This window comes from Chiloscyllium plagiosum, unplaced genomic scaffold (assembly GCF_037043375.1).
Source record: "Chiloscyllium plagiosum isolate Xiang-an unplaced genomic scaffold, Cpla_swu_hap1 HiC_scaffold_8, whole genome shotgun sequence".
Lineage (NCBI taxonomy): Eukaryota > Metazoa > Chordata > Chondrichthyes > Orectolobiformes > Hemiscylliidae > Chiloscyllium > Chiloscyllium plagiosum.
In genome coordinates this window covers 105,547,213-105,570,073 of record NW_028270146.1, presented here as the reverse complement: position 1 = coordinate 105,570,073, position 22,861 = coordinate 105,547,213, and the positions used below count along the sequence as shown (strand labels likewise).

Sequence of the window (22,861 nt, the reverse complement as noted above, 5' to 3'; positions counted from 1 at the left end):
CAAGAGAGGAGGTTCCTGTGGCCTTGGCTGAGTCATTTAATACTTTGCTGGCCACAGGTGAAGTGCCAGATGACTGGAGGATCGCTAATGTGGTTCCTTTTTTTTTTATTTTATTAAACAAATTACAAAACAGTTTACAAAAAACATTGACAGCTGTACACAAAAGACAGCAGTTTTACAAGGGAGAGGAGCAACAAAGCTAGGCCCCGAACCCTACCGTTCAACCATTTTACAGGGAGAGGAGGACAAACCTCAAATCCCAGTTCCACATGTGACAAGACAGTGACAATGACATTTATACATTAGACAATAGCTAATGTGGTTCCTTTGTTCAAGAAGGGCAGCAGGGATAGGCCAGGTAATTACAGAGCAGTCTGACATCAATAGTAAGGATATCATTAGAAAAAGTTCTGAGTAACAGGATTAATTAACACTTGGAAAGGCAGGGATAGTCAGCACTGATTTGTTAGAGGGATGTTTTGTCTGACTAATTTAATTGAATGTTTTGAAAAGGTAACTAAATATATTGATGAAGGTGATGTACAGTTGATGTACATGGACTTCAGTAAGACCTTTGACAAGTTCCCGCATGAAAGGCTCGTCCAAAAGGTAAGAGCCCATGGAATCCAAGGCAAATTGGCAAACTGAATCCAAAATTGGCTTGCAAATAGGAGAAAAAGGTGATGGTGGAGGGTTGTTTTTGTGATTGAAAGCCTCTGACCAGCAGTGTACATCAGGGATCAGTGCTTAGTTCCTTGCTGTTATGAACATTAATGACTTGAATGCGAATGTAATTAGGAAGTTTGCAGATGGCACAATAACTAGTGGTGTTGAAAGTGAGAGGGATGGTCTCAGGATACAGTCTGATATTGATCAGCGGACAAATTAGGCAGGGGAACGGCAGATGGAATTTAATGATAATAAATGCAAGGTAGTATATTTTGGGAGGTCAATAAAGTAAGATTATACACAATGAATAGTAGGTCCTAAGGGAGTACTGAGGAACAAAGGAACCTTGTCAAAAAGTGTGGCACTGGAAAAGCACAGCCTGTCAGGCAGCATCCGAGGACCAGGAAGTTGACATTTCGGGGATAAGCTCTTCATCAGGAATGTGGGGGGAGGTGACCCAAGGGGACTGAGAGATAAATGGGAGGGGGTTTGGGGCTAGGGGGAAGATTATTCTGTGTGTGTAAAGGGGATTAAGTCTGTGAGAAGGTCCATGTGTGGGTGTGAGCGTGGGTGTGGGTGAGTATGTGTGAACGTATGAGAGAGAGTTTGTGTATGAGTGTGGGAGTGTGTGGGTGTGTGCATGAGAGTGTGTAGTGCAATGGGGTCACCTGTAACGTGACATGAACCCAAGGTCCCAGTTGAGGGCATCCCCATGGATGTTATACTCCATAACCACCTGATGAAGGACTAGCGCTCTCAAAAGCTAGTGTTTCCAAATAATCCTGTTGGACTATAACCTGGTGCTGTGTGATTTTTAACTTTGTACACCCCAATCTAAATCATAGACAGAGTAGATTGTGAGAGTCTTTTTTCCCATGGCAGATATGTCCTAAGACCAGAGGGCATAAGGTTAAAGTGAGGAGTAAGTGCTTTAGAGATCCGAGAAAAAAAAAATCATCCAGTGAATAGTACAAATATGGAATGTGCTGCCTGACAGGGTGGTGAAGGCAAGTACTCTCACAACATTTAAGAAGGATCTGATGAGCACTTAGAATGCAAGGTCACAGTAGGCAATGACCAAGTGCAGAAAATGGGATTAGTGTAGTTTGGTATTCATTGGTTGGCATAGACAAGGTAGGCTGAATGGCCTGTTTCGATCCTGTATGATTGTGTGATGCTACATGCAAGTAGTGAATACCCAAGACTTCCACCTACCTGCTTCAGCAAACATCATCTGTCCAGCTTGGATTATTTAGCACCTCAAGGCCGACAATTTCAGAGTAAAAGAAAGACATCCTCGCTCCTGAAGGACTGCTTAATTAAGAGAGAAAGACCAGAGACTGCCCTGGTGTGGAAGATACACAATTGTACCCTGCAGATAAAATTTGTGAATGAAACTAAATAGTATTTGCAGATGCCCCACCCTCTGGTGAACATGATGCTTTGTGGGCAGCACGGTGGCACAGTGGTTAGCACTGCTGCCTCACAGCGCCAGAGACCCGGGTTCAATTCCCGCCTCAGGCGACTGTGTGGAGTTTGCACATTCTCCCCCTGTCTGCGTGGGTTTCCTCCGGGTGCTCCGGTTTCCTCCCACAGTCCAAAAATGTGCAGGTTAGGTGAATTGGCCACGCTAAATTGCCCGAAGTGTTAGATGCAGGGGTAAATGTACGAGAATGGGTCTGGGTGGGTTGTGCTTCGGCGAGTCGGTGTGGACTTGTTGGGCTGAAGGGCCTGTTTCCACACTCTAAGTAATCTTAACCAATTTCTAAGATAGCCTCCATAAAGCTGGAGTCAGCTATAATCTTAGAATAAATACAGAATGTTCTGGTACTGAGGTCTGAAGAAGCGACATATCGGAACCGAAACATTATTTCTCTTGCCCTCTTCAAAGATGCTGCCAGACCTCCTGAGTTTCTCCAGCAAATTCTATTTTTGGATGGAGGTTCCTTCCTGAAGAAGGGCTTATGCCCGAAACGTCGATTCTCCTGTTCCCTGGATGCTGCCTGACCTGCTACACTTTTCCAGCAAAACATTTTCAACCTGCTTATAGATAGAGGGCAAACCCCGTATCCGCAGAATTTTTTCCATGGTTTCAATTAGCCTCGCCTGGAATGTATTATAGGGAACATTCCGGAACCAGGGACTAGGAGACTGCCAGAAAGGCGTGTTTCCCATTTAAATGGATGGGTTCGCTCCTATCTGCGGTAGGTCCTGAAACATGTCCCCCGCGGGTACAGGGGGACTAGTGTATTGCAAAGGTGGACGATTTGGCTGTTAAAACGATAGCAAGATTTTCAACATGTGCCAGATTACAAACCTTTTGCTGGTAACCGCAGCTAGCACTGCTGCCTCACAATGCCAGAGTCCCAGGTTCGATTCCAGCCTTGGGTAACTGTCTGTGTAGAGTTTGCACATTCTTCCTGTGCCTGCGTGGGTTTCCTCCCACAATTGAATTGAATTTATTGTCATGTGTACCGAGGCACAGTGAAAAGCTTTGTCTTGTAAACAATACAGGCAGATCACAGACTTAAGTAGCAAAGATAAGTAAATTAAAGGTAAACAGCGACAAAAACAAAAACACAGGTATAGGTGAATGTTAAGAGTTTGTGAGTCCATTCAGTATTCTAACAATGTTAGGGTAGAAACTGTTTTGAAACCGGCTGGTGCGTGAGTTCAGGCTTCTGTACCTTCTCCCCGATGGTAGAGGTTGAAGCAAAACATTGCCAGGGTGGGATGGATCTTTGAGAATGCTGGCGGCCTTTCCTTGACAGCGGGCCTGGTAGATGGATTCTATAGATGGGAGGTTGGCCTTTGTGATTGTCCGGGCCGAGTTCACCCACTCTCTGTAACCGTCTCCGACCTTGAATGGTACAGTTGCCAGACCAAGATGTGCAGGTTAGGGTGAACTGCCCATTGTGTTCAGAGGTGTGTCGGTGAGGTGCATTACTCAGGGGGTAAATGTAGAGTAATAGGGGAGGGGAATGAGTCTGGGGTGGGTTACTCTTCAGAGGGTCAGCGTGGACTTGTTGGGCCGAGGGGCCTGTTTCCACACTGTGGGGGACTCTGTGAACTCGACCCCGGTCATGGGGCAGGAAGCAGCTTTCCCTCTCGCTCCGTCTGCTTCTCCTCCCCCTGCTGCTGGCTGGGGGGGGGGGGGGGGGGGGCAGCTGCCGTAAAGTGTTCGCCGGCCTCAGCTGGAAAACTGTCGCCAAGCGGGCTGACGCTTGGCGGTGGCGAGCAAGATGGCGGACGGGCAGCTGCGCGAGGCGAGTCTCGGCGGAGAGCCGGAGCCGGAGCCGGAGCCGGAGCCGGTGGTCCGGGTGAGTGCGGCCCCCCCCGGGGGCGGGCTGTCGGCACACACAGAGACACAGGGAAAGCCGAGGCCTCGCCGGTGCCGCTCTGACGGCTCGAGGCTGTATCAGGGAGCGGGAGCCTCTGAGGGTTGTCCGTCAGGCAGTGGAGCCGCCGCCGCCGCCGCCTTTTTTTAACCCCCCCGTGGACCCAGTCCATTAATGTGGTCGCTTTCCTGGCCCGTTGGTGTTGGTGCCCTCTCTACCCCCCCCCGTCTCCGGTCTCAGTTTGTCAGCCCCCCCCCCCCCCCCCCGGGTTTAGGGACGGTGTCCCAGCCGGCCATTGTGCCCAGCGCGAGCCTGTTGGATGCTGCAGACCCCACTGACCCCCAGCCAGCTCCTGGGCCTTGCCCCAGCCTGTTTTGTTATGCCTGCTCGGTTGGTGCGCCTGTGTCTGGGTCTGTCAGCATGCCACTGCCCTGGCAGGTTGGCAGTACTGAGTCTGCTGTGTGCCCATGTCCTGGTCTGCTTGCATGCCTGGCACCCATGGGCACGGTCTTGTGCCCGGCCCCCAATTTGTCAGTGTGTTTATCTGTGTCCCTGTATTTGTTTATTTTCCTTGCGTCCACTAAATTGTGGAGGAATCTCATTGGGGAAAGTGACAAATTTATAAAAACTTACGCTTTCAAGTTAATGTGACTGAATAGAGTTGTTTTCTTATTTGAGTTATGGGTTTGAAAGGGTATGACAGATACTTTTCCTTTTGATCTGTTTGACCATGAACTCCCTTTAAAATCTTAGTTTATTTTTAGTAAGTTGGGCTGGTTGTATTACATCCAAACGTTCATCAAGATTACCCAAACTCAGTTGCCTGTATCCTAAATTACATTGAGTCCCATTAAGCCATTGCTCGTTGATGTATATTGATGTTCGATTTGGCAATGCTTACCTGTGTTTTTAAAAATAGCCCCCTTTTCCCCCCAGTAATCTCCTCCAGCACTCAAGCTTTCAGTTCGGCCCTCTTTAATCACTTTTCTGTCAGTAATTACATTGCTGTCAAGGTCTTAAACTCTGGAATTCTGGCTTTTAAGTTTCTCCACATTATTTTCATTCTCTCTCTCTCCTCACTTTTATGCAATTTCTTAAAAGCTTCCTATTTGACTAGATTGTACATCTCTTCAAATGGTTATGTCAAGTTTTGATTGATCATGCTTCTGTGAAGCATCCTGGATCTTCTAATCGCATTAAAGATGCGATATAAGTACAAGTTTTATTTGTTTATCTGTGAACTAAATCCTTGTGTTAATGATTTAAAATTATTACTTAGAAGTAAGGGTGTTCCTATGCTGTGAAGAAACTGGTGCAGAGATTCATCAAATAGTATTTAAATTTTATTGCATTTAACCAAATAAAATAAGAAACAGAAGCTCTTTCAATCACCTTGTATGTACATTCTCTTATTGCACCAACTTTCCCTATACCTTCACACTGGCGTCCACGAGATGCTTATTAGTGCTGTTGACTCAGTGAATACATTTTTTTGATGTTTTCAGAAAAATGCAAGGTTCCTGGATGGTTTTGCTTCACTTTTGTCGTATCACATAACTAAGGATACTTGTTATTCCCCTGTTGCTGTGTTGTTGAGGCTCAGCCAATTTAGCCCATAATGGGACTTGTTCCTGTTACTTTACAATTCAACATGGCTCAGTTCCCCCTCATATAAAAGGTAATCCCTAATTTTGAAAAAATTAAATCACTTTTTCTGTAAACTTTAAATGATCTATTAAACTATTAAATTTTTTATGACATGAAACACTTGCAGTAATCTAAACGTCAAGTTGCCATAGTACCAGAGCACCATAGGGCTTGCCTTTCACAAGATAAAGAGATGACTAGTGACAGTTTAACCAGAGGGTCCCCATGCCTGAGGTGAGGTTAAGAAGGTGAGACCTTCATGGTGACTTGAGTCAGTGTGGGGATTATACCAATCCTTTGGTGTCAGTCTGCAATACAAACAAGCTATCCAGCCAGCTGAGCTAACCGACCCTTGAGTAAAGTGTTTTTGAAAGTTTTATCTGTGGAGCTAGAGGAGGCCAAATATGGTCAGGAATCTTTTAAAGAATAACTTGACATAAAATTTGTACTAGTGAAGCCTCTTAAGAATTCTTATCTGATCTAGCAAGAATGCAAAGCAATGGTTTGTGAACTTATTGTGCATTTGATCTTTGGGTTGAAGATATTAGTTCTGTCTGATTTTATCTCCTCATTTTGGTAATCTTCTATACTAGACAGTTAACTGAAGCCAGTTAATATTGGTTTCTATAATAATGCCTCACTTCGTACTCTATTTTGATGTTGAATTTTCTATTGTGTCACAAAAGCTTTTCCTATAGATTGACCCTTGACAGACTGGAGTTGCTTTGAAGGACATTGTTCAGGCTTCAGGTGGAATCCTTGGAACTGTTTGCTTGAGCTATTGTTGCCTTTCTAAAGAGAATGTTGAATTATCAGGAGTGGGTTATATTGTGATTAGCATGCTAAGTGGAACTGGTATTTTTTTATTCACTCATGGAATGTGGGCTTTGCTGGCTGGGCTAACATTTATTGCCTGTCCCTAGTTTTTCTGAGAAGATGTGGTTATTCAGGATTATGCTGAATATATATTCGTTTTTATTTTCTTTACTTCTTAAATGAAATATGAGTGTTGCTGGAAAAGCCAGCATTTGTGGTGCACCCCCGAGTGACCTTAAACTGAGGTCGATTAACAGTTATTCACATAATTGTGGATCTCAAATCACGTATGGGCCAGATAGATAAAAATGGCAGATTTTCTTCTCTTCAGGCATCAGTGAACAAGATGGGTTTTGTTTACAACAATTGATGGTATTTGTTATGATCACTATTATTGAGACTTGCCTTCAATTCCAGATCTGACAAATTGAATTTAAATGCTGCTATAGTAAGATTTGAACCTTTGCTATTATTATATTAAGCTGGACCTCTGGATTACTAGCCCAATAACATTACCACCACATCACTACCATCCCACATTATTAGTGGGTTCTGAATGCAGAACCAGTTAGCAAATGATTTTCCATTCACAACAGCAGATATATAGTTATTGTTTACAATGAGTATGCATTTCCAAAATAATCAGATTTGTTTGCTTTCATCTGAAGAGGTAGCTGATGGTAACACATCACTGAGTGCTAGTCTGTTGTTTACCTTGGCAGCAAATATTCAATAGAACCGGCTAGTAGGTCTATTCCATTCATTTTATGATTGAACATAGACTCTGTACATGCATTTAATCTTCTAAAAGCAACACCTACAGGTTAGCAAGATGAAATTTTATGATTCCCCTTCCTGAGCTTTTGAACTGGTTGTTGTAACGTTTGTGGTAACGAGAAGCCTGAATTAGTAATTTGGCTGTCTCCCTTTGTCAGGCAACACCATTGTAGTAGGAGAAAGTGAGGACTGCAGATGCTGGAGATCAGAGCTGAAAATGTGTTGCTGGAAAAGCGCAGCAGGTCAGGCAGCATCCAAGGAATAGGAGAATCGACGTTTCGGGCATAAGCCCTTCTATGCCCGAAACGTCAATTCTCCTGTTCCTTGGATGCTGCCTGACCTGCTGCGCTTTTCCAGCAACACATTTTCAACACCATTGTAGTAGTAATGCAGCTGCGACAAAATCATGGATAAATCAATGTTTGTCACTCAAACTATAAACACGCCATTTCGGACAGTTTTTAAAAAAAAAAATCCATTTGCACAGCAAGTAGGGTCATTTATTTACAAGGACAGAAGTTTTAAACAACGGCATGTAATATCTTTCAAAAGCAAACAGATACCTGCAATACCAGCCCAGAGAGATGACAACACAGTTGAGAGACCTCCAAAAATGCTTCCTCAGAATTTGAATCAAGAGGTTTGCTCATCAATGTTGTCTTTGCAATAATTAAACTCATGTCAAATGTCTTTTTTAATCTAGGAATTGCATGAGAGCTTTATGCAGTTTTTTAGTCTCAATTCCTCACTTAACTGTTGTGATACATTTACAATTTTCCGCTGGTATTGCCAAATTGTTTGATCATTCAAGTGCTTTGACGGAGGATGAGGGTGATGCTTTAATTCTACAAAGGCGATAGTGTTTAATTATAATGACTTAGTTTTAAAATAGCATGGAAGTAAAAGCTAATGGCATTCGTAAATCAAATTTTGCATTTATCTGTTGCCATTTATGGTACTGCGGGAAGTGCCAACTCATTTCAGTCAAAAGTACTATTGCAGTGTAGGGATGCTATATAGGGAGATATAACAGTCAACTTGTGCACAAGGATTCACAAGCAGTAATAAACCAATAAGTTGTCGTAATGCTGGTTGAGGAATAAACAGAACTTCAGGGAAAATCTCTCTAGTGTTGAGAGTGTGGTGCTGGAAAAGCACAGCAGGTCAGGCAGCATCTGAGAAGCAGGAGAATCAACATTTCAGGCATAAGCCTGAAGAAGGGCATATGCCCGAAACGTCGATTCTCCTGCCCCTTCAATGCTGCCTGACCTGCGCTTTTCCAGCAACACATTTTTCAGCATAAGCCCTTCATCAAAATCTCTCCAATCAATCTGGAATACAGAGCTGGAAGCTTTGACATTTTCATGAAAGAGCAGGTGGAACCTCAGTTTAATATCTGATCTGAGATGTGGTACCTCTTGACAGTGTAGTACTCTCTTGGTGCTCGCAGACTTCTGACTAGGATGAGAGTGCTACTGTTTTGCCAAGTCTGGCACCTGGAATCCATCCAATGATAGAATCTCAAATTTTACTTGTCATAAAACATTTCTTATTTCAATCACACAATACAATAGATGTGAATTTCATACTTATGCAGTGGTAAGATTTAATAACTATTCCTACGTCTTTGCTACTCCAGTGTTAGTTGTGAGTAATAGTTCTGGTAAGAGTGAAAGGTCAACGTTATAATTTGTGTTTCTATTTTAGCCGGGTTGCCACCCAGTTACGTTCAGGGTGTTCCATCCTGGGGAATGACATTGAGGCCACAGCAAAATTGCTTTTGCTCATCAGCAAATACAATGACTGGACAATTAAAATACACACCATCTTGTATAGACATGACCACCGCACTATCCTTGTGGAGATAAAGACCTGCCTTCACATTGAGAATAACCTCCATTGTGTTGTGTGGCACTATCACTGCGCTAAATGGGACAGACTTTAAACATATCTAGCAGCTCAGCACTGGGTATCCCTGACATGTTGTGGGCCATCAACAGCAGCAGAATTGTACTCCAACGCAATCTGCAACCTCGTGGCCTGGAATGTACCCCACTCAACCATTACCATCAAGCCAGGAGATCAACTGTGGTTCAATGGAGAGTGCAGGAGGGCATGACAGGAGCAGCATCATTTACACCTGAAAATGAGGTGTCAGCCTGGTGAAGCTAGGACTGCTTGTGTGCCAAACAGGATAGACAGAGCTAAGCAATCCCACAACCAACGGACCAGATCTAAGCTCTGCAGTCTTTCCACATCCAGTTGTGAATGGTGGTGGACAATTAAACAACTCACTGGGGGAGGAGAAGGCTCCCAGCACATCAGTGCAAAAGCTAAGGCTGATGCATTCGCTGCAATCTTCAGTCAGAAGTGCCGAGTGGATGATCTGTCTCGGGCTCCTCCAGTGGTCCCCAGAATCACAGATACCAGTCTCCAGCCAATTTGATTCACTCTACATCATATCATGAAACAGCGGGAGGCACTGGATACTGCAAAGGCAATGGGCCCTGATAACATTCCGGCAATAGTACTGAAGACGTGTGCTTCAGAACTTGCTGCCCCCGAAGCCAAGCTGATCCAGTACAGTTACAACACTGGCATCTACCTGACAGTGTGGAAATTGCTTTATGTCCTGGACACAAAAAGAAGGGCAATTCCAACCTGGTCAATTCTCGCCCAATCAGTCTCCTCTCCATCATCAGTAAAGTGATGGAAAGGGTCATCAACAGGGGTAATGAACCCGGCCAGGTGTTAGATTTGGACGTAGGTGAGCACTTTGGTGCTAGTGACAACAATTCTGTTATGTTTACTTGAGCAATGGAAAGGAATAGGTATATACTGCAGGGTAAGATTTATAACTGGTGGAAAGGCAATTATGATGCAATTGGGCAAAATTTAGGAAGCATAGGATGGGGAAGGAAACTGCAGGGGATGGGCACAATTGAAATGTGGAGCTTGTCAAGGAACAGCTACTGCATGTCCTTGATAAGTATGTACCTGTCAGGCAGGCAGAAAGTGATTGAGTGAGGGAGCCATGGTTTATTAAGGAAGTTGAATTTCTTATCAAGAGGAAGAAGAAGGCTTACGTGAAAATGAAACATGAAAGCTCAGTTAGGGTGCTTGAGAGTTATAAGTTAGCCAGGAAGGACCTAAAGAGAGAACTAAGAAGAGTCAGGAGGGGATATGAGAAGTCGTTGACAGATAAGATCAAGGAAAACCCTAAAGCTTTCTTTGGTATATCAGGAATAAAAGAATGATTAGAGTAAGATTAGGTAAAAACAATGACTGCAGATGCTGGAAACCAGATTCTGGATTAGTGGTGCTGGAAGAGCACAGCAGTTCAGGCAGCATCCGAGGAGCAGTAAAATCGACGTTTCGGGCAAAAGCCCTTCATCAGGAATACAGGCATAGTGCCTGAAGGGTGGAGAGATAAATGAGAGGAGGGTGGGGGTGGGGAGAAAGTAGCATAGAGTACAATAGGTGAGTGGGGGAGGGGATGAAGGTGATAGGTCAGGGAGGAGGGTGGAATGGATAGGTGGAAAAGAAGATAGGCAGGTAGGACAAGTCATGGGGACGGTGCTGAGCTGGAAGTTTGGAACTAGGGTGAGGTGGGGGAAGGGGAAATGAGGAAACTGTTGAAGTCCACATTGATGCTCTGGGGTTGAAGTGTTCCAAGGCGTTCTTCCTCCAGGCGTCTGGTGGTGAGGGAGCGGCGGTGGAGGCGGCCCAGGACCTCCTTGTCCTCGGCAGAGTGGGAGGGGGAGTTGAAATGTTGGGCCACCAGGAGCTTCAGGGTAGAGGAAATGACCTGGGAGTTGCAGTGGGAGGAGGACTTTTTGTAGAGAGGAGGAAAACTTCTTCAAGGCAGGCATCCTTGCAAGAGGATTCGCAGTAGGGTTAACAACAACTGGGTAAAAACAATGACTGCAGATGCTGGAAACCAGAGTCTAGATTAGAGTGGTGCTGGAAAAGCACAGCAGTTCAGGCAGCATCCGAGGAGCAGTAAAATCAACGTTTCGGGTAAGATTAGGTCCAATTAAGGATAGTAGTGGGAAGATGTGTGTGGAGTCTGAGGAGATAGGAGAGGCACTAAATGAATATTTTTTGTCAGTGTTCATACTGGAAAAGGGCAATGTTGTCGAGAATACTGCAGTACAGACTACTAGACTAGATGGATTGAGGTTCACAAGGAGGAAGTGTTAGCAATTCTGGAAAGTGTAAAAATAGATCATTTCCCTGGGCTGGATGGGATTTATCCTAGGATTCTCTGGAAAGGTAGGGAGGACATTGCCGAGCCATTGGCTTTGATCTTTATGTCGTCATTGTCTACAGGAATAGTGCCAGAAGACTGAGGATAGTAAATGTTGTTCCCTTGTTCAAGGGGAGTCGAGACTACCCTGGTAATCGGAGACCAGCGAGCCTTACTTCTGTTGTGGTAAAGTGTTGGAAAAGGTTATAAAAGAGTGGATTTATAATTATCTCGAAAGAAATAATTTGATTAGGGATAGTCAGCACTGTTTTGTGAAGGGTCAGTCGTGCCTCAAAACCTTATTGAGTACTTTGAGTAGGTGACCAACCACGTGGCTGAGGGTAAAGCAGTTGTGGTGTATCTGGATTTCAGTAAGGCATTTGGTAAGGTTCCCCATGGTAAGCTATTGCACAAAATATGGACGTATGGGATTGAGGGTGATTTAGCGGTTTGGATCAGAAATTGGCTAGCTGAAAGAAGACAGAGGGTGGTGGTTGATGGGAAATGTTTGTCCTGGAGTTCAGTTACTAGTGGTGTTCTGCAAGGATGTGTTTTGGGGCCACTGATGTTTGTCATTTTTATAAATGAGCTGAAGGAGAGCGTAGAAGGATGGGTTAGTAAATTTTCAGATGACACTAAGGTTGGTGGAGTTGTGGATAGTGCTGAAGGATTTTGTTGGTTACAGGGGATAAGGTGCAGAGCTGGGCTGAGAGGTAGCAAATGGAGTTTAATGTGGAAAAGTGTGAAGTGATTCACTTTGGAAGGAGCAACAAGAATGCAGAGTACTGGGCCAATGGTAAGATTCTTGGCAATGTTGATGAGCAGAGAGATGTCAGTGTCCATGTGCATAGATCCCTAAAAGCTGCCATCCAGATTGATAGGGTTGTTAAGAAGGCATACGGTGTGTTAGCTTTTATTGGCAGAAGGTTTGAGTTTTGGAGTCATGAGGTCATGCTGCAGCTATACAAAACTCTGGTGCAGCCGCACTTGGAGTATTGCGTACAGTTCTGGTCACCACATTATAGGAAGGATGTGGAAGCTTTGGAAAGGGTTCAGAGGAGATTTACCAGGATGTTATCTGGTATGGAGGGAAGGTTACAGAGGGACAGAGATAAGCTGCAGAGCTAGGCTGAGAGGTGGCAAATGGAGTTTAATGCAGAGTGGGAGGTGATTCACTTTGGAAGGAGCAACAGGAATGCAGAGTACTGGGCTAATGGTAAGATTCTTGGTAGTGTGGATGAGCAGAGGGATCTCGGTGTCCATGTACATAGATCCCTGAAAGTTGCCATCCAGGTTAATAGGGTTGTTCAGAAGGCATGCGTTGTGTTAGCTTTTATTGAGAGAGGGATTGGGTTCCGGAGCCATGAGGACATGTTCCAGCTGTACAAAACTCGAGTGCGGCCGCACTTGGAGTATTGTGTCCAGTTCTGGTCGCCGCATAAAAGGAAGGATGTGGAAGCTTTGGAAAGGTTCAGAGGAGATTTACCAGGATGTTGCCTGGTATGGAGGGAAGGTTTTACGAGGAAAGGCTGAGGGACTTGAGGCTGTTTTCGTTAGAAGAAGGTTGAGAAGTGAGTTAATTGAGACATATAAGATAATCAGAGGGTTAGATAGGGTAGACAGTGAGATCCTCTTTCCTCAGATGGTGATGGCTAGCACGAGGGGACATGGCTTTAAATTGAAGCTTGATAGATGTAGGACAGATGTTAGAGATAGTTTCTTTACTCAGAGTAGTAGGGGCATGGAATGTCTTGCCTGCAACAGCAGTAGACTTGCCAATTTTAAGGGTATTTAAATGGTCATTAGGTAAATGGTCATTAGGTGGATGAAAATGGAATAGTGTTGGTTAGATGGGCTTCAGATTGTTACGCTGATCTGTGGAACCATCGAAGGCTGAAGGGCTGTACTGTGCTGTAATATTCTATGTTCTGCATAACAGTGTTATCAAGCAGCATCTGCTGAACAACATCCTGCTCAGTGATGCCTTGTTTGGATTTTGCCAGAGTCACTCGGCTCCTGATCTCAATACAGCCTTGGTTCAGATATGGACAAAAGAGCTAAATTCCAGAGGTGAGGTGAGAGTGACAGCCCTTGACATCAAGGCTGCATTTAAGAGTATGGCATCAAGGAGCCTGGCAAAACTGGAATCAGTGGGTATCAGGGTTCAGACCCTCTGCTGGTTAGAGTTATACCTGGCATAAGGGAAGATGGTTGTGGCTTTTGAAGGTCAATCACCTCAGCTCCAGGGCATCTCTACAGGAGTCAGTCAGGATGGTGTCTGAGGCCCAACAATTTTCAGCTGTTCATCAACGACCTTCCCTCTGTCATAAGGTCAGAAGTGGGGATGTTCACTGCTGATGGCACAGTGTTCAGCACCATTCGCGACGACTCAGATACTGAAGCAGTCCATGCTCAAATGCAACAAGATCTGGACAATATCCAGGCATGGACTGACAAGTGTCAAGTAACATTCGTGCCACGCAAATTCCAGACAATGACCATCACCAATAAGAGACACTCTAACTACCATCCCTTGACATTCAACAGTACTGAATCCCAACATCCTTGGGGGTTACCATTGACCAGAGGCTCAACTGGACTCACCACATGAACACAGTGGCTACAAGAGGAGGTCTGAGACTGGGGAGTGTAACTCATCTCCTGACACCCCAAAATCTATCCCTCTTCTCCAAGGTACAAGTCAGGAATACTCCCCACTTGCCTGAATGGGTGCAGCTCCAACAATACTCAAAAAGCTTGACACTATCCGGGACAAAGCAACCCACTTGATTGGCACCACCTCTACAAACATTCAATCCCTTCACCACCGGTGCTCAACAGCAGTAGTGTACTACCTACAAGATGCACTGCAGAAATTAGCCAGAGATCCTTAGCACCTTCCAAACCCACAACCACTTCCATCTAGAAGGACAAGGGCAGCACGTATTTGGGAACACCACCACCTGCAAGTTCCTCTCTAAGCCATCCGGACTTGGAAATGTACCACCATTCCTTCACAGTTGTTGGGTCAAAATCCTGGAATTCCCTACCTCCCGACATTGCGGGTCAACTCCCAGTAAGTGGACTGCAGCGATTCAAGAAGGCAGCTTAGTACCACCTTCTCAAGGGTAAATAGGGATGGGCTATCAATGCTAGCCAGTCAGTGACGCCCAAGTCCCACAAATGAATCAAAAAAGCAATTCTCTTTTTGCGATATTTGATCCTCCTGCTTATTTCTCTCTCTCTTTGCATTCTTTAGTGTTGGAGCAAACCCTGTTCTTTGCTTCACTATACTGTTTATTGCTTTTTTTTCCCTACGAACAAGCTTATACTTTGTATGGATGTCTTCAAAATAAAATCCCTGCACTGCACAGTCCAAAGGGACATTATTACAAAATTCAGAAAGAACTTGATAAACCTGGTCAGAAGCTTATGTCTATCCTCCGATCAAAATAATCACATACTGTAGGAGCTTAATAATTAAAACAGTTTGTTGTCACTGTGGAAGCACCATGTCTTAAGAATGGTTACGCGAAAGTTTTAAGCTATGACCACCTCTCTCCTCCAAGATTTGCTATCATGCTTTTTTATGGCTTTAGTGAAGTTTTAATGATTGTGATATTTTGGGCAAAAGCTAGATATTTCCTTTTAAGAAGTTTGTCTCTAGATGTTGGGTATAGTCCAATCCAGATTGAGGAGATGAAAATATCTTTTTGTTTTGATTGCTGGAAGGATCATCCAGAGGGCAACGGTTGAACAGACATAAACCAAGGAAAGGGTGTGATTATCTGTGCAAATTGACTCAAAAACAATATTTGTATCAGATTTGGTCAGACATGAAAGATTCTTGACCTCTGAAGTTAGTTTTTTGACCTTATTTTGTTTTCCTAAAGCTTGTTATTTGCATAAAGGGAAGTGAATTGTTGTGGTAATTGTTTAGTGGAAATTTTGAAAGATTCCCAGAAGCAAGTACTAAGTTCAATGTTTTTAGTAACTGAAAAGCCTAAAGAGTCCAGTCAGGAAATGGTGATGGTTCCCGACTAATAATCAAAGAACACGCACGAATAATCCAAAGAACTGTGGTGTCTCCCAAACTTCACTATGGTTTCTGAAAACTTGAAACTAACAGGCTGATTTTTAGTGAAAACGAATGAAATTGCTGAATTGTTGGAAAAGAAAGCATGATTTCAGTGTTGCCGTTAGAGAAGGAAACCTGCCTTTTCCTTGATTTGTCTTATATGTTATGATCTCTGTAGAGACTGATAACTTTTGAAAGGAACTCAGACTTCCAGTTTGTAGCTGAAAGGGTGAAATAGCAAATTTTATGCTTTTACAACTTTTACTTCTGACCAAATACTATCTTAGAGGCAATTTATACTTTAAATCACAAAACTTTTAAATCACAATTCTTTTAGCATTACTAAAAACACTTTTCACAGATGTACTATAATGTTCACTGTCCTTTGAATGGACATTCAGTTCTCCTGGAACAAGTCTGAAATGATACTTTGCTCCAAGGGAATTATTTCTATTCTTTTCCTCTTTCAGCCTGGGAACTTGTAATCCTAAAACTGTCTTTCATTTTTGTTGTCCCCTGGAGATCCTTCCTCTCGTGGAAGCTAAGCAAATCTTCCAGCTTTGTTTTAACTTCTTGTAAATTTGACCTTAACAGTCTGAGTGCAAGCTCTCATTTGTATTCCGGTATGTCAAGCCACAGCATCTTGCTGGCTATGGCTGCTCTCTCTCTTTCCCAGATCCTGGCCTGAGTTATTTTGAACTTTTCCCCTCTTAAAGCCTATCTCCATGGCAATATGTATCACATGATCCTTACATCCTAATCAAAAAACTGATAAAGCATTTGAGAGATTCTAATACGTTGTATCTGGGAAATAAGTAGCTAGATAATATAAGGCACAGCTGTTTACAGTTTGAAATTCTACATTTTGAGACACTTGTAGGACTATGGAGGCTCACAGTCTATCCACTGTTAACACATACTGCTGCCATTGTTTCCTAGTGTAAACATCTTGCACCTTCTTTCCAGTAAAACAATCTTGGATCTCCTAGAGCATCCAACAGTAAAATCACCCAGGCTTCTTATCAAGCAGAGTTCAGGTCATGTCTCATGATCCTCTTCAGTTTAACTTAGGCTTTGGTACGATACCTTTCACTTAACAACCCTACAAACCTCAATCATATCAATGGGACTCCCCTGAGGTGCTGATGTGGCAAGGTACTCAGCTGTATCAAACTGCTGCTGTGACTTTGGAATTCCTCAGGGCAATTAGAGGTGGGTGCGACTGCCAATCTTGCCAGCAACATCCAAATATAAGAAGTAGTAGTAATGAATTCTGTATTTATCGCAGCTGGTCGTCACAGGTACAATTCATGTCAAAGTAGGGCATTTACATCTGTCGACATGCATGCATGAAATTCCCATTGCTGGTACTGTATCACAGTAAATTAACTTCAGAGGTCAAAAAATGTTCATGTCTGACCAAGTCTTATACAGATATTGTTGAGATAATTTGCACAGATAATCACACCCTGTCCTTGATTTATGTCTTTTTGACCTTTGCTCTCTGGATGATCCTTCCAGCAATCAAAACAGCAGGCATTTTCATCTCCTCAATCTGTTACTTGGGGGCATTCTTTTCTGGTTATGATTTACTGGTCTTTCAGGTATCATGAACCTCCAATCACAACGCAAAAAAAAAACAAGGTTTAGCATAAAGTTTTTGAAATGGTTACGCACCATGAATGCTTAAATGAACAATAGTCTGAGCCATTTTAGTTTGTTCTGAAACTTCTGCTAAGCAACAGTCAACAGTTCTGCAGGAAACCCAATTTTATGATTTCTAGTCAAACCCATTGCCCGGGGGAATGCTGGGGAAATAATACTTGCTTACATTTAAATTATATAGTGCAGGTTATACTTAGAGCTGTTGAAGTCAAGTTTTCACACCACTTCAATTTTCTTTCTCATCTTCAAACTATTAGATGTAGGAGCAGTAGTAGGTCACTGAGCCCCTTGAGACTGCTCGACCATTTAATGAGATCATGTTTGATCTGATTATCCTTCACTCCACTTTCTTGCCTTATCCTCATAAATCCTTGATTCCCTTACTGTCATCGAGTCATAGAGCTGTACAGCATGGAAATAGATCCTTAAGTCCAACTTGTATATTCCTCTCAACCCTTCCTATTCATGTATCCATCCAGATGCATTTTAATTGTTGTATTTGTACCAGCCTCCTCCATTTCCTCTGGCAGCTCATTCCTTACACCTGCGGCCCTCTGCATAAAAATATGCCCCTCAGATACCTTTGAAATCTTTCCCCTCTTGCCTTAAATCTATGCCTTCTAGTTTTAGCTCCCCCCCCCCCACCCTGAGAAAAAAGACATAGGGTGAATAGCCAATCTATTGATTTTATAGACTTCTATAAGGTCACCCCTCAGCCTAATTGAAATCTACCTATCTTAGCCTTGACTGCACTTAGTCACCCAGCTTGATCAGCCCCTCTGCAGTAATGAATTCTACAGGGTTTCTCTGAGAGAAAAAAGAATTCCTCCTCATCGCTCTGTCTTAAATAGGTGGCTCCTTACTCTGAGATTATGCCACCTGGTTCTACACACTCCCTCAAGAGGAAACAACCTTGCCTCATCTACGCTGTCAAGATTGATAAGAGTCTCCTGTTTCAATAGGTCTCCCCTCATTCTCCTAAATGGGTACAAGTTCAACCTTCTCAATATCTTCTCATAAGAATATCCCTCCATAGCCATGCTCGAGCCAGTGGAACCTTCTCTGGACTGCCTCCAATATTATTATATCTTTCCTTAGCTTGGGGGACCAAAACTATTCAGATATTCCAACTGTGATCTGACCTGTACCTTGTATAATTTTAGTAATACCTCATTATTTTTACACTCCATTTCTTTTGAAGTAAAGGCCAACATTTCAGTTCCCTTCCCTATTGCCCATTGAACTTAGATGCTAACATTTTGTGATTCATGCACAAAGCCTCCCAAATCCCTCTGAGATACAGTTTTCTTCATTCAAATAATAATTCATCTGTTCTATTCTTTCAGTGAAAGTACATTTTCCCTCATGATATTCCATCTGCCTAGTGTTTGCCCATTTAACCTGTCTATATCCCTTTGTAGACTTCTTGTGTCATCCTTACAACTTGCCTTCCCTTCTATTTTAGTGCCGTACCCAAACCTGACGATAGCATATTATTTCACATTCCAAGCATGGGGTGTTACACACCTTTTAAACATTAAGTTTTTACCTTTTCATATGTGTTTGAATGTCATTGACCTGAGGTGTTAACTGCATCCTTCTCTCCATATCTGATGTATTCCCATTTTATGTTCTGTGCATGCGTGCATTTTTATAGCGATTATGTCTTGTGTGAGGCTATTTGTCCCCTGTACAGTACATTCTGGACTGTTCCACAGCTGTGCTTCTATCTCATTTAGAAAGTGTGTTAGGTGCATGTGGTCTGGAGTGATCTGTGTAGTGTGGAAATGTAAAATAATAACTTATGTAAAATTGGCAAGTTTTGGTTGCAGCTGACGTTTATATTTCTTCACACAGAGTTGGCAGGAAGGAGTGGATTTGTGTTCAGGGATATATCAACATCTGAAGGAGTATGTGCCTCCAGTGCTTTGCTCAGGATCAGAAGCCAAGCCAGCTGAGGAGAATCGGGCTTATCAAAAATTACTGCAAACCTTGGAGTGGTATCTGTTCGGAGAAACCCCAGCGGATGGATTTGCAAAGCTGGAACAAAGCAACAGTTCTTCACAGCTCTGTGGCCGAGTTTTCAAAGGGGGAGAGGCTACATATTCTTGCCGGTGAGAGGACTTGTAAATTGAGCACAGCTTTTATCTCCTCATCACTTCTCTTTCTGCTTTGTAAATGGCTTTAACTCTCTGGCGACCGACTGTATTCAGACATCTTTTGCTTGTTTCCTGCAGAATTCAAAGATAGTTGAAATACTGTTATCATAAAAAATAAGGACAAGTATGAACCTACTTTTATGAAGCACCTGCCACTGTCACAAAGCACTTTCTATCTAGTGAAGTCCTTTTTAAGGCTTTTCCTTTGTAAGACTGTTGCAGTGAATTTGCACATCAAGCTCCCACAAACAACAATGTGATAATAACCAAATAAGTCTGCTTTTATTCATGTTGATTGGTTAAATATTGGCTAAGAAACTGGGGAGAACTCCCATTTTTCAAATATTGCCATGTGATGGTTTTTGCTCACCTGAGAGGGCAAATGGGCTTCAGTTTAATGTCTCATCAGAAAGGTGACACCTTTGAGAATAATACAGATAATTAAGAACTTCTGCAAAAGTTGTGGTTGGTTTGGAGTGTTTCTCTATTATCTGAAGTCTTCATGCATTTCATAGCATGCTGCAACATATTTCAAGAAGAACATGTCTCTTCTGAGTGCCATCAAGGTCATTCAATAATTCAAGAAAAGCTATTGTTTCTCAAATGTACACATGTTGCCATCCCTGTGCATTGTGTAAAGAAAGCATCCACACAGCTGATTTGCTGCATTATCAAATCTGGCTGCTGTTAATTTGTGTTGAAGTGGTATTGCGCCCTTGATTTCAAGGCAGAAAAGCCACAGGCTGGCTTCCCATTCTGAAGTCATGAACGCAAAATCCTGGCTGACGTTGCAGTGCCGTACAGACAATTTTGCACTTGCATACCATTGTTTACAATCGCAACATGTCCAGCAATGTTTTGCAGCCATTTTGTGCAGAACAATATCCAAACAATACCCACAAATGTCATAGAATAAGTTTTTAACAACTTAATCACTGAATGGAGGCTACACTAGGCCATGTCAGAAATTAGAGTCAAAACATTGCTATTGATCTGAAGTTGTATTCAGACCAAGACATTGGGAAACATGATGGGTTTTTTCTGTCATTCTGACAGGTTTGTCACCATTACTGATTCTAGCTTTTTATTTTGTTTTTAGTCCAGCTTCATTTAGCTGACTGAATTTAAGTCCCTCAATTGCCATTTGATCTTGTGTCTTCACACAATAGGAACAAATACTGCCCACAACTCTTGGAAGAACGTATGTGATGTGGTACCATAGGATTTGTTATATATATCTTTGAGGCAGCTGGAGCTTCAGTTTATGCTTTAATTCTGCAGTGCTGCCAGTTATATAAATTGAAATGACAGTTTTTCCCTCCCTTTTTCCTTTTATTCAGTGTACTGTTAATTGATCCTCGCAGACAGCCAACTTGACCTCTGCCTTTCTTAGAATATGTGCACAAAATAAAAAGCTCGTCTTCCATACATTCATTATTAGACCTGTTGCCTTGAAGGAGTGCTGCAGTTATTTGTGATCCCACTTCAAAATTACATATTTGATTGTAAATTACTCTGTGCTGTGATCATGATGGTGATATATACATGCACATTCTTTTGCGCACTGTGTGTGTGTGTCTCTCTCTCTCTCTCTGTCTCGGTCGCTTTCGGTCTCTCTCAGTCGTTCTCGATCTCGCTGTCTCGGTCACTCTCTCGCTCTTTGTCTCTCTGTCGCTCTCTCTCTTTGCTTCCCTCGGTTTCGTTCTCGGTTTCTCTCGCTCTCGGTTTCTCTCGTGCACGCACACTCTTGCTCTCTCTCTCTCTCTACCTCTCTCATGCTTCACTTCTCTCTGTCTCGCTCTTTCTAACTCCAAGTTTACATTCAGCATCACTCCACAACAATGCAGCCAGGACTGGGACTTCAACAAAGTAAGATGTGTGCCATTAGCACTGTGGCAACTAAACATTTAGTTAATTCAGAGTGCTTAACGATAACAGATTTGTTTGGTGAACAGATCTAAGCTGCATCTCCATTATGTGAATGGTGAGCTAAAGAATTGCAGGCTCTCAGCAAGTGTGGGACTTGGAAGAGCAAGTGGTAACTAGTTCAGGGATTATTTCCCCATCACATCCCAGAAGGACAGCATCTTGTTTGAACATGTGATAAATTAAGCCAAGTTAACAATATTGCTTAGTCTTGTCAGTAGGTTTAGTTTGCAATTTGATATTCAGGTAGCAGTAATAGAGCTCGGAGCCACTAGCAGTTAGACAGTCATAAAGTCATACAGCATGGAAACCGACCCTTTGGTCCAACCAGTTCATGCCGAGCATAATCCCAAACTTGAAATCCCCCATCCTCGGGAAAAGACAACTACCGTTAACTCTATACCTGTCCTTATTTTGTAAACTTCTATGACCTCTCAACCTCCTATGCTGCAGTGGAAAAAGTCCCAGCCTATCCAGCTTTTTTTTAATAACTCAAATCTTCCATTCCTGGCAATATCCTAGTAAATCTCTTCTGAACCCTCTCCAGCTTAATGCTTCCTGAAGAAGGGCTTATGCCCGAAACGTCGATTCTCCTGTTCCCTGGATGCTGCCTGACCTGCTGCGCTTTTCCAGCAACACATTTTCAGCCCAGCTTAATAATATCCTTCCTATAACTGGGTGACCAGAACTGGACACATTATTCCAGAAGAGGCTTCACCAATGTCCTGTACAGCCACAACACGGCTTCCTAACTCTTACACTCAAAGGACTGAACAATGAAGGCAAGTGTACCAATTGCCTTTTTAACGGCCCTGTCTATGTGTGATGCATCAGCAGGTACCAAAACAAGATTCTTCACGCTTTATACTATGGCCTGCACTACATGATCTGAAAAATAAACATGGCCATATTGCATATTTCAAATATTTGAGTAGGTTGGCACCAGAGCAGCAATTGGGAGGAATATTAAATTATAATGCTTGAGAAGGCACAGAGGGAATTTCTAGAATGGTACCAAAGATGAGGGACTTCACTTATGTGGAGAGACTGAAAAGTGAAGTAAGGATTGTTTTCCTTAGAACAAGGAAGATAAAGGGAAGGTGCAAAGAAGGTTCTCAAAATTATGTGGGGTTTTAATAGACCAGATAGGGAAAAAAATATTTCCACTGGCAGGAATGTTGATAATCAGAGGACACAGATTTAAGATCATTTGCAAAAATAAACTAGGGAAATTATTAAGTACCAGAAGTTAGACTACGTGATTGGGCACAACTGTGGCAGATGGAGTTCACTGTAAGCAATTGTGAGTTTAACTGTTTTGGACCAAGAAAGGAGAGAGCATGGTACTTTCTAGATGCCATGAAGTTAAATACAGTTGAAGGTCCAAAGAAATTTGGAGGTTCATGGACATAGATCTTTAAAAGGAAATGAATGAGTGCAGAAAATAATCTTGAAAGTTAACGGCTGACCTTTATATCTAGAGAACTGGAGTAAAAGGATGCAGAAATTGGGCTGCCATTATATAACACCCTGGTTG

General features: G+C 42.9%; 1 protein-coding gene across 1 annotated transcript in view; it reads left to right on the top strand.

Annotated features, from left to right (window-relative positions):
- Window positions 1–3,901: 3,901 nt before the first annotated feature.
- ubr1 (ubiquitin protein ligase E3 component n-recognin 1) overlaps window positions 3,902–22,861 on the top strand; it is a 215,675-nt gene continuing 196,715 nt past the window's right edge. Inside the window, exons 1-2 of the mRNA XM_043698391.2 lie at window positions 3,902–3,989; window positions 19,097–19,353. Of these exons, the coding sequence (XP_043554326.2) occupies window positions 3,912–3,989; window positions 19,097–19,353 (335 nt within the window). The 5' untranslated portion in view covers window positions 3,902–3,911. The remainder of the gene's footprint in view (window positions 3,990–19,096; window positions 19,354–22,861) is intronic.